The 16501-nt window shown below is 40.5% G+C and overlaps 1 protein-coding gene across 1 annotated transcript; it reads right to left on the bottom strand.

Moving 5' to 3' along the window:
- Window positions 1-5515: 5515 nt before the first annotated feature.
- On the bottom strand, window positions 5516-16108 carry COX5A (cytochrome c oxidase subunit 5A). Its single transcript, XM_068991300.1, has 5 exons — window positions 15930-16108; window positions 11411-11527; window positions 9238-9359; window positions 7836-7958; window positions 5516-5659 (listed from the first exon to the last, which is right to left on the bottom strand). The coding sequence occupies exons 1-4, from the start codon at window positions 16033-16035 to the stop codon at window positions 7845-7847; spliced, it is 459 nt and encodes a 152-aa protein (XP_068847401.1). The 5' UTR covers window positions 16036-16108; the 3' UTR covers window positions 5516-5659; window positions 7836-7844.
- Window positions 16109-16501: the final 393 nt, after the last annotated feature.

Raw genomic sequence — 16501 nt, 5'->3', positions numbered from 1 at the left:
TATTACTCCTTACCAGATAAGTGATTTGCAAATATTTTCTGCCATTCAGTTCAGTTCAGTTGCTCAGTCGTGTCCAACTCTTTGTGACCCCATGAACCACAGCACCCCAGGCCTCCTTGTCCATCACCAAAAACTGCCAGAGTTCACCCAAACTCATGTGCATTGAGTCAGTGATGCCATCCAGCCATCTCATCCTCTGTTGTCCCCTTCTCCTCCTGCCCCCAATCCCTCCCAGCATCAGGGTCTTTTCCAATGAGTCAACTCTTCGCATGAGGTGGCCAAAGTATTGGAGCCCAAAGTCTGACACTGTTTCCACTGTTTCCCCATCTATTTCCCATGAAGTGATGGGACCAGATGCCATGATCTTCGTTTTCTGAATGTTGAGCTTTAAGCCAACTTTTTCACTCTCATCTTTCACTCTCATCAAGAGGCTTTTAGTTCCTCATCACTTTCTGCCTTAAGGGTGGTGTCATCTGCATATCTGAGGTTATTGATATTTCTCCCGGCAATCTTGATTCCAGCTTGTATTTCTTCCAGCCCAGCATTTCTCATGATGTACTCTGCATATAAGTTAAATAAGCAGGGTGACAATATACAGCCTTGATGTACTCCTTTTCCTATTTGGAACCAGTCTGTTGTTCCATGTTCAGTTCTAACTGTTGCTTCCTGACCTGCATATAGGTTTCTCAAGAAGCAGGTCAGGTGGTCTGGTATTCCAATCTCTTTTAGAATTTTCCAGTTTATTGCGATCCACACAGTCAAAGGCTTTGGCATAGTCAATAAAGCAGATATAGAAGTTTTTCTGGAACGCTCTTGCTTTTTTGATGAATCCTTATCTGCCTCAAAAGCCTGACCTCTTTTTATGCTGGTCAGATATATGTCTTTAATGTTATGGACTGAATTGTGCCCCCAACCACCCAAATTTGTATGTTGAAGCCCTAAACCCTAACGTGCCTTTATTTTGGAGCTAAAGCTTAAAAGGGGGGTGATTAAGGTTAAATGAGGTCATATGGGTTGAGCTGTAATCCTGATGTCATTATAAGAAAAGAGACACCAGGGAATTCCCTGGCAGTCTAGTGGTCAGGACTCTGTTTCCATTGAAGGGGGTATGGGTTCAACCCCTAGTCGGAGAACTAAGATCTTGCATGCTGCGCAGCATGGTTAAAAAGAGACACCAGTGTATACACACAAAGAAAAAGAGCTTTTGAGGACCCTGAGAGAAGGTAGTTATCTGCAAGCCAGGAAGATGGAACTCATCAGAAACCAACACTGTTGGCACCCTGATCTTGGAATTCCAGCCTCCAGAACTGTGAGAAAGTAAATTCTGTTTTTGTTTTTCAGCCATGCAGCTTATGCTATCTGTTTCCCAACCAGGGACCAAACCTGGGTCACAGCAGTGAAAGTGGTGAATCTCAACCACTAGACCACCAGGGGGCTCTCAAACTTCTGTTAAGCCTGTGGTATTATGATTTGGCAGCCCTAGCACACTGGTACAAATGACATTCTCCAAATTTTCAGGATCTACTTCCAGAGCTTAATACTTGCTCTAACATATTTAATGTTTTTTTTTTTGGCTGCACTGGGTCTTGGTTGCTGTGTGGAGGTTTTCTCTATTTGCAGAGAGCAGGGGCTACTCTTTAGCTGTGGAGCATGGGCTTTCTGTGGTGGCTTCTCTTGTAGTAGAGCACAGGCTCTAGGGCACATGGTCTTCAGCAGTTGCAGCACAAGGGCTCAGCAGCTGTAGTCTGTGGGCTCCAGAGCGTGGGGCTCAATAGCTGTGGCACACAGGCCCTGCTGCCCCACAGCAAGTGGGGTCCTTCCGGACCAGAGATTGAACTTGTGTCCCCTGCGTTGCAAGGCGGATTCTTAAAACTAGCGGACCACCAGGGACACTGCTTTGTTTTCTTAAAAACATTAACTGACTTATTTGGCTGCACTGGTTCTTAGTTGCAGCACACAGGATCTTTAATATTCGTTGTGGCATGCTGGATCTTTAGTTGTGGCATGCAAACTGCTAGTTGCATATGGGGTCTAGTTCCCTGACCAGGGACCAAATCTGGACCCCCTGAATTGGGAGCTCAGAAGCTTAGCCACCGGACCACCAGAGAAGTTCCACTAACATGATAGTTTTAGAATTAAAATGCTGGGCAGAAAGCTAGTCATAAATAAAAGCATGACCACCACTGTGGAGAGCTAAGGCTGGCAGAATTGTCATCACTTTTGTTCTGAACAAACTTTCTAAACGTAGGAAAATGATGTGAAATTGGGCCAAATGAACTTGCCTTTTCAAAACACAAAGATGGACTCCACTTGGTGCTAAGGACAAGGGCCCTGGCATCTGAACAAACAGGAGAAACTGCACTGGTAGCTAGCAAAACTTAGGGAAGGATGGCTAGGCTTAAACCATTTTCCCAAGTATTATGATTATAAAAATGACTGTAATAAGACCTAATCTTACTAAGCTTTCCTTGTAAGCCTGCAAAGTTGCTCCCATTTTCAGATCATAAAACAGAAGCACAGGAAGGCGCTTATCCATAACTTATCCATAGTCATATAGCTGCTATATAGTAGAATCAGATTTGAACATAGGTCTGAATACAAACCCACCCTATTGCTACACTGTATTACCTTCCATCAGCTGATGGGTAAATGTAATTTTTGAAAAAAATGCTAGGACATACAAACATAATATCCTTCTTGAGGGGATACAACTGGAATTTCACATCATCTATATAGTACTCCCTTATCCATGGGGGGGATTCATTCCAGGACCCCTAGTGGATTCCTGAAACTGTGGATAGTACCAAACCCTATAAAACTATGTTTTTTCCTATACATACCTATGATAAAGTTTAATTTATAAATTAGGCATAGTAACAATATACTATAAGTTATGTGAACATGGTCTCCCTCTCCCTTAAAATATCTTACTCTACTAATTTAATGCCTTTTCCATCTTAACTAAGCACTAATCACTCACTGTGGCTTAAACTTTTGCAGTTTAAGGTTCAACAGCAAAACTAGCACACAATTTTTTTCCTTCTTCACAGTATCACGGATTGAAGAGTTCTTAGTCTAGATCTTAGCTACCTCAGCACAGGACATTTTTTTCCTTGAAAGGAAGCACTTTATAGGTTCTCTCTGACATATGCAAATTGGCAGTATTACTACTCTTGCACTTTGGTGATATTATTATAAGTAAAATTTCTTCAACACAGGCACCATGATACCATGACCATCAATCTGACAACTAAGACAGCTTCTAAGTGACTAATGGGATGGACAGGGAAGGTGAGAGATTTCATCACACTACTCAGAACAGTGTTCAATTTAAAACTTAGGTTATTTCTGAAATGTTCCATTTAATATTTTCAGGCTGTGGTTGACAATGAGTAACAAAGTGCAGAAAGCAAAACTGCATATAAAGGGTGGGGTGTATTCTTGTCAAAAATGTTTAACTGGATTTAAAAAAGAAAAATATTTAATTGGCTGTATCGGGTCTTAGCAGCAGCACGTGGGATCTTTTGCTGTGTCACAGGGGATCTTTCACTGTGGCCCAGAGTCCACGGGGCTCAACTTAGTCTAGTTGCTCCATGTCGTGCTGGATCTGAACTCCCAACCAGGTATCGAACCCATGTCCCTTGCACTGATTACAAGGTGGATTCTTAACCACTGGACCACTAGGGAAGTCCTGTTTAACTAGATTTTAATGAACAACCAGGAAGATGCAGATGCAGGACATTCTATTCTACCCCAACTGGCCTGGACTCTTCAGAAAAATGAATTGTATGTATTTTATGCCAAAGTTCTTGAAGCATATTAATGGTACTGTGGTTACTTAGGAGAAATTTCTCTTAGATGTTGCTTAAGTATTCAGGGTTAAAGTGTTATGTGTGCAACTCACTTTCAAATGACTGAGGGAAAAGTGTACATAAAAACAAATGTAGCAAACCATTAACTGCTTTGAAAATTTTCAAAACAGAAAGTAGGGAAAGAAAAAGCTAGAGATCCCATTCTGTTAGGATAGAAGCCCTACCTATCATCGACTTGTGTCTCTCCTATTCTAGCACCATCTAAAAGATGGCCATAAATACTGTTAGTTTATTTCACATCTCTACTTCTTAAAAAAAGGGGGAAAGAAGGATCTTTTGTATTAAACCTCATCAAAACTGATTCTACTTTTTTCCTTCTTTTTGGCTGCACAGCATGCAGGACCTTAGTTCCTTGACTGAGGAGACCACAGATTGAATCTGTGCCCCCTGCAGTGGAAGCACAGAGTCTTAACTGCTGGACCACCAGGGAAGTTCCCCAAAACTGATTTTACTAACATTTTCTTACATGGCTTTAGGAGACAAGACATCAAAATTAAACCTAATATTAGTACAGTTCACCTGATGAAGCAGTCAAACTGGCTGTACTAGAAGTCACTCAAACCTATAACCTCTTTATCCAGCAGCTGGCTTCCAGTATTATGGGGCCTCTGAAGTAAGACAAAGCTTCCCTGGTGGGTCAGTGATAAAGAATCTGCCTGCCAATGCAGGACACTTAGGTTTGACCCCTGGGTCAGGAAGATACCCTAGAGAAGGAAATGGCAACCCACTCCAGTATTCTGGCCTAGGAAATCCCATGGACAGAGGAGCCTGGTGAACTACAGTCCATGGTGTCACAAGAGAGTCAGACACAACTGAGTGACTAAACAACAACAAAGACAGGATTGTGTATTTTATTCTCTCAAGAAGTAAACCATTTACTCAGTTCTTTAAGCAGAAAGCCTCCAAATCTACCACAGCAAATTCTTTGATGTCCAAGGCTAATACTGTACTGCTAGGGAAGAACAGGTAGGGAAGACGAGAAGCACTAAGGGGCTGGCTTCTACAGAGCACATCCTAAAGATTATCTCAATGACTACTTTAAAAACTTTATTTCACCCATTTTTGGAAAGGTACACAATTTGATCTGTACCCACAGACAACTAACCCTCTAAGCCCAGAGTACTTGCTGGCCCTGTCAGCAAGAAAATTCTACACTGGACTTCCCCAGTGGTTCAGTGGTTAAGAATCTCCCTGCCAGGGTAGGGGACACAGGTTCGATCCCTGGTCTGGGACCACCCTACATGCTGTGGAGCAATTAAGCCCATGCACCACAACTACTGAGCCAGCATGCTGCAACTACTAAAGCCTGTGCTCCACAACAAGAGAAAGCCTCTGCTTGCTGCAACTAGAGAAATCCCGCATGCAGCAACGAAGACCTTACACACACAAATAAATAATTTTTAAAAAAGAAAATTCTATATAAAGTTACTTAAAAAAAAAAATTTAGCTAATTTACCAGCAAGTGCACCCAAATACATTAATGTAGCTGACTCATGTTGGATGGTTTCCAGAGAACTGAAGCAGTTCTCTCAACATATAATGTGGCAACCAAACAGTGAAACCAATGACCCTATAATAGTTTTTCCCCCCTGCCTTTCAATGCAAACACAGAAATACCTAATTTCAGTTCAAACTCATTTCCCTTTTATTAAAGTCCAAGTTACAATACATGGTTTGGTACTCAACAAAGGAAAACTTGTTTGAATAAGGTAATATGTTATCATCAGTATTTCCAGGTGACTGTTTATAATCAAGTAGCATTATCAGTAAGTCCTTGGGAAGCCCATCTGTAAGAGAAAACATGAAAAATTAGCTGGGAAGTAAAGAAAAGATAGAAATCTTACTAAAAATAACCTCTAGAGCAACAGCCCAAGGAAATCACTGCCTCTGTGTAGTCTCTTCTGCTCTTTCTTAATCCGGCCTGAAATCAACACACCAGGTACAAGCTGTTTGGCTTTTTTGTTGATTATCCACCTGGTAATTATTGAGGTAGTATTCTTTTCTAATCAGAAAAGTACTGGGGAGCTGCCCTCTTAAAATTTTTTAAGTAAAAGAAATACAGTGTTACTGCAGCTAGAAAATATCCTTTTCACATTTCACAAATATGTGCTATCTGGTTTCAGGGAGGAGGAAGAGACAGTGGTGATACAGAGATGGACAAAGATAAAATTAAGACTCTTGTTTCAAAGCAAGCTGTAAAAAGAGATCTCAAAATTGAATTCAAAACCTCAGGCATTTTCTGCTCAGTTTGTGGTAGGAAGATTGAATGTAGGTATTCTTTGAGTTTAAGATTTTTAGAGTGTGGAATTAGGTGTTCACTAATTACTTTGCCAACAAAGGTCCGTCTAGTCAAAGCTATGGTTTTTCCAGTGGTCATGTATGGACGTGAGAGTTGGACTGTGAAGAAAGCTGAGCACCGAAGAATTGATGCTTTTGAACTGTAGTGTACTCTTAAGAGTCCCTTGGACTGCAAGGAGATCCAACCAGTCCATTCTGAAGGAGATCAGCCTGGGATTTCTTTGGAGGGAATGATGCTGAAGCTGAAACTCCAGTACTTTGGCCGCCTCATGTGAACAGTTGACTCATTGGAAAAGACTCTGATGCTGGGAGGGATTAGGGGCAGGAGTAAAACAGGATGACAGAGGATGAGATGGCTGGATGGCATCACCAACTCGATGGACGTGAGTTTGAGTGAACTCCGGGAGTTGATGATGGACAGGGAGGCCTGGCGTACTGCGATTTATGGGGTTGCAAAGAGTTGGACACGACTGAGTGACTGAACTGAACTGAATGGTACTCTAACCATGCTCACTGGTTCTTTATCTTGTAAGGATCTGATACTAGCTTTTTAAATAATCTTGGGTCCACTTTTACTGAAACTTTTATAAGATAGCTTAGTTCCACCTTTTAAAAATAAACTTCTTACTCTTAGGAAGCAAACCTTCTATTTAAGCCTCATTATTTACATCTGAGAAATAAGACTATGGCCTTAGTAAATGCTTTAGTACTGCAATGCCTACAAAGGATGTGTGGCATGGTAAAAACAATGGACTCTGGAGCCAGACTGCCTTGGTCTAAATGTGGGTTCTTCTACTACTTGTATGACTTTGGATAAGGTGCCTCATTTTCCTCATTAGTAAAATACTAAAATGGGAATAAGTGTAATAACAGTAAGTACTTCACAGGACTGTTCATGAGGATTAAATGAGTTTGTAAAGCACATAAAACAGTACCTCATACATAATAAGAGTTATATACACTATATGTGTTTGTTAAATAAAATAAATATAAGCGTTATTACTTATGTATTTTTTTCTGTTTTACAAAGGATTTTCTGCGTACTGCTCACTATTCGGCAATCTTGTGACTGGTTTTATTACCTAGTCTGTATTTTCCACAAGGTATCAAGTTTGTATGTATTATCAATGAATATTACCTATTATATTTCAACTTGGGCATACAAAAACAGAAGCATCAAATTAATAAAACCCTGATGTTAAAAATAAAGATGTATAAAAGCATGCATGATGAATACCTGGTATGTAATAGATTGCCTTAATTAAGGAGAGGTTATAGAGCTGGAATTAGGAAAAAGGTACGGAGAGGGCTTCAACTCTATGTGAAACCTCTCATATCTTGGGGGAGAGGGAGAAACTAAAGCAAATATGGCAAAAATAATATCTCAAAATTTGGGTATGGTTACATTTATTCCCTATGCTATTCTTTACCCTTGAAATATTTTATATTATATAAATTTTAAAGTAGATTTTTTAACTTGCCTTTACACCAATAAAAGAACAATTATAACAACTAGAAACAACAACTCTAGCTCTTTAAATTAATCATCACAGGTACTCTCTAAGCTCACAGCCTCTAACAAAGCCATGAAAAGGTCTTTCTCTGAGAATACTGTAATGCCACTCATTCACCCCTCCTTTCTTGCCTTATTCAGGTATACCTTACCCATGAGGTTTACACTTTGTCAAGGCCCAGTTCCTCTGGAGTGGAGATTCCCAGTTCATTCAAAGTTGGTCTAAGTTCCTGGATGACATAGGGATAGATTTCCTTATGAGGTCCTGCTTTGTCCTGATGGCAAAGAAAATAGTCACATTTAGCGCCGAAAAGCTGTCTCTATTAACACAATGAAGCTGAAAATGCTTTCAGTCATATGCAGAGGCTAGTAGCAGAGAATACAAACCACCCACTTTGAAGTTAACATATTCGTTCAAAAGAGAGAGCAACTTTTACATAGGCACTATTCAAGGCAGACTGCTAAGACACTTGGAGACTAAGACTACTAAATCCAGGGGGAAAGAAACATTTTAAAGCCTTGAGTTACTGGAAAAGAAGGTGGTGATGACAGAATTTTGTGATGGCAATTAAACGTGCCCAGCAGGCAACAGGAATAATCAAGTTAACACGAAAAAAGTTTCTTAATTTGCCTCAATTTGAGACCCTAACTGAATTAACTACTGGTGCTGAATGGATTGATAGCCCACAGAACCCTTAATTATCTTACCCATTTTAGATAAAGTATTGTCATACTTTCCCTCTTACAGACCTTGCATTTCTTTCCTATAGAATATAAAAGTCTTTTCATGGAGAGCTACACGTAGAGAATACTTATTTCCAAGGCAAGAGAGCTTTGAGGAATACTTACCATAATATACAATTATACCTATATTGTCACAACATTCTTCAGAGACAAATATTAGAAGGTCAAATAGACTAAGACAGTGTCAAGTTATTATATTATTCTTCTCTCTAACAAATTCTAGGTCTCCTTAAGTGTATTTTTTTTAATTATAAAATTCTTATTTAAAATTCAATGCATTAAGTTGTTCATTATAGAAAAATTAAAAACTATAATCAAATAAGTGAGAGGAAAGTATATATCCTTACATTTTGACCATTCTCTCTATACTTTTTAATAAAAAGGGGATATACCACAAAAAATTATTTCACAATTTCCTTCAATTAATATATATCTTAAATGTTAAATACACTTCTACAGCATTAATAATAATCTCCTCTGGAAAGTCCCATTTTAAGAAGCCACTGGCAATACTTAATTTCATATCACAAGCAGCACAAAGATAAACTGCAATTTTTTTTTTTTGCAATTCTTAATTATTTCCTTAAGATAAATTCTCAAATGGGATTGCTGAAATTCTAACAAGATAAATTCCTGAATAAATTCTCCCAAATACTGTCCAAAGAGAATATAACCACAATGTACATTCCCTCTAACTATATAAAAACTAATTTCAGGCATTTTAACAAATTCAAAAATACAGAATACGCTAATACCTAATCAATAGCCCACCTACTTCCAGAACAACCTTAGCATTGTTATTTCACTGACCTTAACAACCTCTAGGATGCGAACTGCACTAGCAAAATCATTTAAACGTCTGCATGCCCGCAAAGCAGCATCAATGATTTTGGGCTCTGGAACCAGGTCATAGCCAACAAGTGTATTCATCCCTGTCAAATTAAAAAGAGGGGTCATATCAATCTGGAATATCCTCACTTAAACTGCAATTTACTTATCCATATTTTTTTATTGAACTATAGACATGTGATCTTGTCTGTTTGATCCACTATTTTTTTTTTTGCTTTACCACACGGCACGCAGAACTTCTCTTCCATGGATCAAACCTATGCTTCTTTCAGTGGAAGCGTGGAGTCTTAACCACTGGACCACCAAGTAAATCCCTGGGCCCCTATTATCTCTGCTACTGCTGCTAAGTCGCTTTAGTCGTGTCCGACTGTGCAACCTCATAGACGGCAGCCCACCAGACTCCTCTGTCCCTGGGATTCTTCAGGCAAGAATAATGGAGTGGGTTGCCATTTCCTTCTCCAATGCATGCAGGCATGCTAAGTCGCTTCAGTCATGTCTGACTGTGCAACCCCATCAACAGCAGCCCACCAGGCTCCTCTGTCCACGGGATTCTCTAGGCAAGAATACTGGAGTGGGTTGCCATTGCCTTCTATTATCTCTAAAATGAGATAACTGGGAATTCCCTAGTGGTCCAATGGTTAGAACTTGGCATTTCTACTGCGTGGGGCCTAGGTTTGATCCTTGATTGGAGAACAAAGATCCTACAAACCACATAGTATGACCAAAAAAATAATAACCTTGAGAGTGATCTTAAGTGCAAACACTATTTTCAAAATTAGCTGGTTTCTTTTCAAACAAGACGGTCATTTTCAACTCATATCTTTAACTCTTAGTACAATGTATGTACTTTGACTGCTTTAAAATAGGTCTGACTGAAAAATAATCTAAAAACAACCAGGGAAATGCTTAAGGAGAAAGTAATGAAGCCCAAATGAGGACTTTAAGGCGATATAGAGGACCATTAGTGCAGAGTCAGAAACATTCAACCAGAAAATACTGAGCATGATTACTTTTGGCTCTGCACAAAATGACACATCATAAAATTTAAGATTCTCTAATGGGAATACAGAACTGTTCTTTTCATTACTTCTACTCAAGATTATCCAATAAGAATTTCCCTAGCTGCAGCAAAATGGAGTCATTACATGCCTGTGGAGAAGTATGAAGCACTTAGGTTTCTGGCTTTTATTAATTTTAAAATATTAAAACAAAGGACAACAGTGACTGCAATGCTAGAATATAGTCATAGAATGAATTCTTCATCTGAGATAAACAACCGCCTACACTTAAAATTATCTATCAGTCTACTAGCTTGGTTATTAATGCTATTTACTCATGTTAAATGCACATTTACAAATTTAGGATAAACAAGTTCTAGCTTACTGATAGGACACTTACTCAGGACAAGACAGATAAATCATAACCAAGAATAAAAATAACAAAAATCCAAAACTATTGCCAAGAGGGGAAGAAAACCAAATGACTACTTATATAAATTATCTATTTATTAAAAGTTACACAATTGCTAAATCTTGCTCACCTTGGCCTATCTCTAGAGCAGTGATGATTTTGTCCCTCAGGAGACATTTCTGGTTGTCACAACTGGGGGTTTGTGGGGGCGTTAGCATCTAGTGGGTAGAAACCAAGGATGCTACTAAACATCCTACAATGCAAAGGACAGCCCCTGCAACAAAGAACTGTCTGTCTGGCCCAAAACATCAACTGTGCCTCCTTCAAAACCCTGCTTTACAGGAAACACTTACTCTGGAAACTATAAACTTTCCTAATTGCAAGATGCATGACAATACCCAGTCTACATGATACATGTTTTCAAAATACAGCTGACCCTTGAACATGGATCTGACCTCTATGTGTCCACTTACACAGAGATTTTTTTCATAAATACTACATGATCTGAATCCATATATGGAGAACCTTGGACTCAGAACTGTGGATCAGGAGGGCCAACTGTAAAGTTGTATATGGATTTTCTATGTGCAAGTGGGCATCAATGTCCCTAACCCCCAAGTTTTTGAAGGGTTAACTGTAGTTACTTTTAACAGAGTAGTGGAAGACTGCACAGCAGTTCATAATTCTGTATTAAAATAGACACATATGCCTGTGTTCCAATTACCTTTACGCAACTCCCAAGCATCAATATCTGGCTTATTGAAGTATGTCACCCAGCGAGCATCAAACTCCTCGTCTGTCTCATGTGACCCATGGGAGTAGCAGCGAAGTGACTGGACAGCTACAGGGGAGGAAGAACAGTAACTTCAATGTACAGAAGCAGGACTTGACTGGTTTTTTCCTTTTTGGGGTTTGTCTTAAAATATACACAACACAAAATCTACTATCTTAACCATTTCTAAATGTACAGTTCAGTGGTATTACATTCACTCAATGCTTAGGTTTTGAATCAGGTATGCATGTCATGGTAGAAAAATTATTCACCAGGTCAAATGAAATAAATCTTATGTACTGATTGGAAAAAAACATCTTAAAAAACTTAAGCACAGAGGGAATTCCCTGGGGGTCCAGTGGTTAAGGCTCTGAGCTCCCAGTGCAGGGGGCCTGGGTTTGATCTCTGGTCAGGGAACTAGATCCCACATGCCACAACTAAGAACCTGCATGCTGCAATGAAGATCCTGCGTACTGCAACTAAGACCCAGCACAGCCCCCAAATAAAAAAATAAGCACAGAAAAGTAAAACAAAAAGTACTACAGATGTATGTTTATGCTTTTCTCATTTATGTGTAATGCTGGTGTGTAACTGTTAACAGCGGTTATCTTTGGAAAGAAAAATTTTCTTTATACACTTATTTTTATGATAAACAGTATTAATTCCTAATTTAAAATAACATTCATTCTTGGGAATGCCCTGGTAGTCCAATGCTTATGACTTTGTACTTCAACTGCCCAGGGCCTGGGTTCAAGTCCTGACTGGGGAACTAAGATCCCTTAAGTTGCACAGCCAAGAAGTAAGTAAAATGATGTCCATTCTGTTTATTTTGGCTGTGCCATGTGGCATCTTAGTTTCCAGATCAAGGAGGAACCTGTGCCTCCTTCAGTGGAATCACAGAGCCCTAACCACTGGACTGCCAGGGATTTTCCTCCATTCTAGTTATTAAGCAAATTTCTAACATATATTTTCTTAATTTAAAAAGTCACACTGAGAGGCAATGCACCACCACAAGTGAAGAGTAGCCCCCACTCACACAACTAGAAAAAGACAGCTAGAAGCAATGAAGACCCAGAGCAGTTAACAACAACAAAAAAAGTTCACTTATACTCAATGAAAAAAGTTTTATTAGATTTCTAAGGAGTGAGATTTTTAAATATAACACTATCAAGAAAACAGGACACCCTTAGCAGTCTGCTTCCAATCTATATACCCTTTTCCAGTACCATATGAAAAGCCTTTCATTTTCAGTTTCTGCTTGTAACTGGACAGTGAATTCGGAGTTAAGAGATCTAAATTCCTTCTGAATAGCCTCTGAATGGGGCAGGAGGTGGGAGAAGGAATTTTTATCTTTGGGTTTTAGGAGGCAGTAGAGCCTAGTGGTCAGATACTTCTAGGCTCTTCACTCTCTTGTTGTTAATTAACTCAGGTTTTATATTCCTTATCTGTAAAATGCAGATACCACTACCTTAGCAGAGTATGATGATTACAAATGAAAGCCAGGTTAACATTTTGCCTAGGGCTTAGTAACCTTGTAGGTATGTACTCATTGTAGCTTTAAATTAATCCTTATCTAGAAGTGTCTTAATTGATTTATTTATAGAAATCATAATTTGTAGAAATAAAACATTCTTCAAATTGCACCTCTTATTGTATGAATTATAAGAGCTTGGTATAATTTCTAGTTATTTTTAAAGGCTTAACATATCAAAAACAACCTTTCAGCCCACCATCACCCACAATTTGTAAACCATCTTTTTCAAAAAATAAGTTATCCTTAACTGAATAAAGTGCAAGTATATAATTGAAGTATAAACTGTTAAGCAGTTCCTTATCAAGTTAAATATACACCTACCAAACACAGTAATTCCACTTCTAAGTATTTACTCAAGAAAAATGAAGTATATAATTCTCTCCCTAGAGGCAACTATTAAGTGTACCTTCCCAATCATCCAGTAAATTGTTTCGTGATAACGAATTTCTTTTGCTCACTGCTGGGCATGGATTTCACTAGATGACTGTGGTTTTGTTTTCTAACTGTGAAAAAGATGACCAACAAATGCAAATCCTAGTCAGGGAGATCAATGGATCACCTTCAATGATTTGTTCACCTTCCTTCTGAGAGTCCCAAATTACGAACTGGTTTTATTAAAAAACAAAGACAATGCATGAGACAGCTATTTAGAAAACCAAGCAAGCACTGGAAACACACACAGATCCCAGGTTGAGGAAAACACACTTTCCCAATGGTTTACATTATATTCCTTATTCCAGTCATAAGTAAAGCAGGATCTAGTCTTCTAGTTATGGACATGCTTAACATTCTGATTTTTAGGTAAATTATATCCCTCACACTACCCCAATGTACAGCATTTCCACCTAGTTTTGAGGCTTGTATGGTAAACTATTTTGGAAAACAATTACTCGGTGTTTTTATATAAAGGTTTCAGAGTAGAAAAAGGGAACCATCTGTAAAAAAAAAAACTGGGACATTTCTAGGGCTACAATCTAAAAATCTAACACTGCTTTTTGGCTTTCCGTTAAGCAAACATATTTAGAAAAATTAAGTGGCTCATTAATTCCCTTCAATAACTAAACAGCTCAGACAAAGCTCAAAGAACAGGCATTTTGGTGGTGGTGATTCTAAGGCATAATGGAAAGAACTGACTAATGTAAAGGGTACATAAACAAGCTCAAAGACAGCTATACAGAAGTACAAGGTTTAGGGGCCCAAAAGGTAGAAATCTATAAATGTGGGAGTGGTGCAGAAAAGGTTGGAAGGTAATTAAAAACGCTACTTAAATTTAGCCCTCCACCAAGAAAGCAGAAACTCTTCCCACCTTTTCATAGCCTATCAGGGTAAGGAATAGGGGTGAGGACTGTGTAACTTTTAAGGGTTGGCTGGAGAATCTAGCAATTATTCAAAATATTTAATTATCTAATTCAGTAGTTATTGGAAAACAATTCTGTTACAAGGTGGAGTCTGAAGTGGGACAAAATAGGAAGTTTGGGTTGCTACTTATTTACAGCAAACCTGAAGCTCCCCAGGTTAACCCTTCCAGAGCTCTTTCATTCTTGGATAGCCTCATCCAAGAATCTTAAGCCTTTCTGACTTTTATTTGCATGAAATTTCTTCAGTCTCATAATGATAATAAACCTCACCTATAATATGCAAAAATGAAAGGCACTATAAAAATAAAGCAAATATGTTTCAAGCATTTGTGCCAGGAAAGGTGCTGAGAGTTAACATTATCTCATTTAAACCTCACAACTACTAAATAGTATCCCAATTTTAGACTTAGGCAACTGAGTCTTAGGGTTTAACTAACATGTCCAAGGTCACACAGCTAGAAAGTAGTTGACATGAATGTAACCATGACTGCCTCCTTGTGGCAAATATTTAGGTTTATGGGACAACACCTAAAATAAAGTTTTTTGTATATGAATTATGCTTAAGAGGACGGCTAGAATGATTGGAGATAAATCACTGTCTAATCTTAGCTAAAGTTTGAGTTCATACGTTTAAATATGCATGCTTAGGGGCCAAATTTCATTATGTAGCATATACTACCATCATGGGCCGAAACCAAAGTGCAGTTAAAATAATTAAAAGTGCTAGACACGAAGTCTCCAGGAACAGACATAACCGGAAGGCAGAACAAGAGACAGGAATCAACAGAACATCTTACACTCCGCAATCAGGCTTCTAACCGGAAGCAAAAACATAAAGCTTCCCCATATAGGCAGAACCCCCTATTTCTGGGTCTGTGATATCCAATTCCTGAAATAAGAGTTTTATTATAAGATCTATCAAGTCAGTCCCTCTTCCAGGCCTCAGGAAATAACTACACACGTCGATCTATCATAAAAGTTTAAGAATTAGAATGTGACAAGGCAGTCTCTAAAAATACTAGAGTGGTCTGGTTAAGTGACGGACAAAACGCTAACCGAGATACGTCTGATGAAAAGACTGTAATTGTCACACACGTAAGTATAACGTGTTCTTGGAAGACGTTGGGGGCGGCGGTGCCGGGGACCCCGGAGGGATCACCCCCGCCCCTACCCTGAGCTCAATGTCACCTTCGCCGAAGCGCCGCAGGCCGGCGGTGGCCACTCCTAGTCAGGTGGCCGCAGGGTCAGCGCCGGGGCACGGTCACGGCCTGGGGACCGAAGGGGTCCGGTGGGCACGGGAGGTGCGCTGAGCCCCCTCCTTGGCGCCCACAGCAGGTCCACATTTGATCGGTCCGCGGTGCCCGCACCAGGAAGTCGCGCCTCGGGGGGCCTCGGGGGCGCGCCCTCGAGTCTTTCACAACTCGAGGCGGCGGCGAGAACGGCAAGCGGTCACCAGGTTCAGCCGCCGGCCCGCAAGACAGGAGCTAGGCCTCTGGGAGGGCCTGCCATCGCGTGGCGGCGGGGGCCCAGGTCACCGCAAGGACACGCGGGCGCGGACAGCGGCCGGCGGGAGCCTTACCGGCGGCTTGGCCGGGGGCCGGAGTGGGGAGCAGGAGGCTTCGAGGGCTGGCCCGGGCGACTGCGGCTGCAGCTACAGAGCAGCGGCGGACAGCAGCGCCTAGCATGACGGCGATGGCGGCGCACAGGTTAAGGCTGAAGAGAAGCCGGGTGTGAGCCCACGACCGCTCGGGAGCTCGTGGGGGCCGTACTCACGCACCGACGCACGGTGGGCGGAGCATAAGGGTCCGCCCACTGCGGCCTTCGCGCCTCGGCGGAAAGAGGGCATCACGGGGCCAACGGCAGGCTACGGCGGCGCGCTGAGGACAAACTATTTCGGCGTCGCTTCCCCACGGCTTTCTGGTCCCTTGGACGGCAGGGGCCGTCGTGGAGCAAGGAATAGAAGGAAGGGGAAGAGCCGTCAGTAGACAGCGCAGTTCAGATCCGGCTCGGGAGACGACTCCTGCACCTCAACCTGCGAAAATAACACTACAAATTATAATTTAAAAAATACCTTCTTTGCTCTTTCCTTCCCAGGTTTGAGCCTAAAATAAGAGAGTGGGACAGAACAACTGCCTTCGTATAAAGGACCTT

This window comes from Capricornis sumatraensis, chromosome 19 (genome assembly GCF_032405125.1).
Source record: "Capricornis sumatraensis isolate serow.1 chromosome 19, serow.2, whole genome shotgun sequence".
In the NCBI taxonomy this organism is placed as follows: domain Eukaryota; kingdom Metazoa; phylum Chordata; class Mammalia; order Artiodactyla; family Bovidae; genus Capricornis; species Capricornis sumatraensis.
The sequence above is the reverse complement of the archived record's forward strand: the minus strand, read 5'-3'. Positions and strand labels throughout refer to the sequence as shown.